This window comes from Psammomys obesus, unplaced genomic scaffold (assembly GCF_907164565.1).
Source record: "Psammomys obesus unplaced genomic scaffold, mPsaObe1.curated_primary_1811, whole genome shotgun sequence".
Classification (NCBI taxonomy): Eukaryota; Metazoa; Chordata; class Mammalia; order Rodentia; family Muridae; genus Psammomys; species Psammomys obesus.
Genome location: NW_026587220.1, coordinates 1 through 2,940, shown reverse-complemented (window position 1 = coordinate 2,940; position 2,940 = coordinate 1). Strand labels below are relative to the sequence as shown.

General features: G+C 48.5%; 1 protein-coding gene across 1 annotated transcript; it reads right to left on the bottom strand.

Moving 5' to 3' along the window:
- Positions 1-5: 5 nt before the first annotated feature.
- LOC129673815 (TD and POZ domain-containing protein 1-like) lies at positions 6-659 on the bottom strand (the record flags this gene model as incomplete). Its single annotated transcript, XM_055603637.1, has 1 exon — positions 6-659. A coding segment is annotated over exon 1 (654 nt), but the record flags the coding sequence as incomplete, so codon positions are not given.
- Between the last annotated feature and the right edge of the window lie 2,281 nt (positions 660-2,940).

Genomic DNA, 2,940 nt, shown 5'->3' with positions numbered 1-2,940 from the left:
TCCATGTCATGTTGAAACATGGCCCTGAAAACTGGAGAGCGAGCTGCTAAGATGGCCTTGTGAGCCCTGAATTCCTGACCAGATACGAAGAGGCAGCAGTCTGTGAAGAGGGAATTTTCCCACAGCTCTCCTACCTCATTTGTCAAATTGCAGCTTGGAACCTTGATTGGGGATGTCTGTCGAGACAGGCTGAGGACATCTTGTCCCATACTCACCTTGCAGAAGAGAGTGAGCCTGCCTTCAGGTAGTAGCCATTGGGCCTGGGACAGGAGGAAACCTCTATGGATAAACTGTTTGAATCCCCTGTGTTGGTATGGCAGGAAACTATTGACACCTTGGCTCTCCACATTATTTCTTTTCTCTCCATTGGCATCTAAGATCCAAAACTGGAACTTTGCCCAAATGGGGCTCTTTGGACAGCTGAGCAATGCCAGGTAAACTGAAAGGTAATCTCTGCTTTCTTCATCAAACCCGTTCTGGTGTAGTTTCAAACACCATTTTGTTTGGCCATTGTCTTCTGATGAGAAAATTGGACTACTAATGGCATCACTCAATCCCTCCAGAGAAAAATGGAAGTTGCTGATGGTCCACTTGTAGGAAAATGTCTTAATGGTGATCTGTGTGGAGCCCCAGCTCTCAGCTGCCAGGTCCTCTGACATTTCTCCTGTAGGTAGTTTAGAAAGTAACCTGGATCAAGGAAAATAAAAGCAGCTAGGATAATTTCTTCTTCACCCTGCAGTACACAATTATAGATAATTATTAAAAATTTAATTCAAGGGGAGGCAGGGCAAGATGGCGGCACTGGGAGGACTCTCATTCTGAGCAGCAGCACAGCAGGATTGGCACAGTGACCAGCAATCAGAACTCATGGCCATAAAACACAAGTGATTGTGTTTCCCAGGTGAGAGCATACCCCACAGTGGGTGATTCATTCAGCTTTAACTCATCCTGCTAAACCACGGTAGAGATCCTGGTTCCGCCAGGTGCTTGATCGCCAGCCCAGAGCTACAGGCCAGCGTGATCTGGTCACTCTCTCAGACTGAACTGTGCGCCCAGAACATCACAGACTGGATTTTCCTGTTGAGAGATAACCTCCACAGAGCAGGAAACGATTGGGACCGACCTTAGGTCACTCAGTCAGGCCCTGGAAAAGACCCGGGTTCCGTGGACACCCCAGGAGCCAGCCAGGAGCCAGAGCCGGGGACCCAGGCACGTGCACAGAGCCCTGCCTGAGCGTCTGATTCGCTGCCTCAGATAGAACTGTGGGCCCCAGGGCACCAGGACACCAGAGACTGCGTTTCACTGTCAGTTGCCAACCACAGGTAGGGAAACGGCTGGTCTGATCTCAGAGCACTCAGCCGACACCCCCACCCCGAAAAGGTCTCGGGAAAATTACCCAGTTTAGGCAGACACCCAGGCTCCCAAAGGCCAGAAAGGCGGAGCCACAGGGGAGCATCTGTGCCTGTGGGTTCTACTCACCACCCCAGACAGAACAGCGGTCCCCAAAGCAAAGACTGGGTGTCTCTGGCAGGAGGAAACCCCACAGCAGAGGGGATCATCAGGTCTAACGCTCAGGACACCCAGCACCAAAAGACTTTCTGGATTCACTCAGACTCTAGGCTCTAGCTTTCTAATGCAGGCAGGAGCCTGTACTCAGCAACCATTATTGAGTACCCCTAGGGCACTGGAGCACACAGCTGCATCCTCAGACCTACAAAAGCCAGAGACCCATTACAACAGCCCTCAGATACTGTGCCAAGGATCAACCAGTTATCCCTAGCTAGACTGACAAAACTGTGGGAATCCCTGGTCCTTCAAGAGGGCTGCACCCACAGCATCTGGACCGGAGCAGTGCCTGCAGTCACCATCCCAGACAGGGACACACAGCTTCTGGTCCAGAGTGAGGCACCCATCCTCCAGACCAGAGCGGTACCACCAGGCGCCAACTCAACCTAGGTGCACATTCTCCAGGCCCAGAGCAGAACACTCAGCCTCTGGCCCAGAGACTTGCTGGGTGCACCTCTCACTTTCCCAGACAGAACTGTGTGCCCCAAAATAACAGACTGAGTTTCCCTGTTGGGAGAAAACCCCACAGCTAGGGAATCAGCAGGTTCTTCAAGAGGACTGTACCTGGAAAACTGTAACAGCAGCAGCTAACTAAATTTATAACAAGAAACTCAGAAGAGGGGCAGCTGTCTTGAGAACTTCTATGGGTAAGAGGAGATCCCCCCTGTCTAACAAAGAACACAGCTACTACTCAGGGCTATACACCTGAAGTGATCAGTGGCAATTCCTGAGAAACACTGGCCATACAGTGACCATACCCAAAAAGCAGAGGAGGACTCCTTCAGTAAAAGTCATCTTCTGGCCAAGGGGATTCTCCCTACCTCAGGACTCCATGAAGCACAGAAACTAACAGCCAACACCTAAAACAGCCCAATGGGTAGAGGTCAGCTTAAAAGCTCAACCAACAAAAGACAGAGAATTATGGCATCTCCAGAACCCAGCCATCCAGGGGCGAACACCCTGGACAACGCAGCATAATAGAAAATCAAGAAGATGACCTTACATCTATACTGATGAAGAGGAAAATAGAGGAAACAAATAAAATACAAAAAGAATTAGAGGAAGATAAAACTAAACAGATCATGGATATACTAAAGAAATGGAGGAAGTTAAAGACAAGGAGATTATGGACATCCACTGAAGAAATATGGGAAGATGCAACCAAACAGCTTGTGGCCTTCAGAGAAAAAATAATTAAATCACTGAAAGAAATAAAAGAAACAGAGCTGAAGGAACTAAAAGAAAAAGAGGAAAATACAGTCAGACAGGTGAAGGAAGTAAACAAAACAACTCAAGACCTGAAGATAGACCTGGAAAATTTAAAGAAAACACAAATGGAGAAAATAATGGAGAGGAACAATTTAGGGAAGAAAA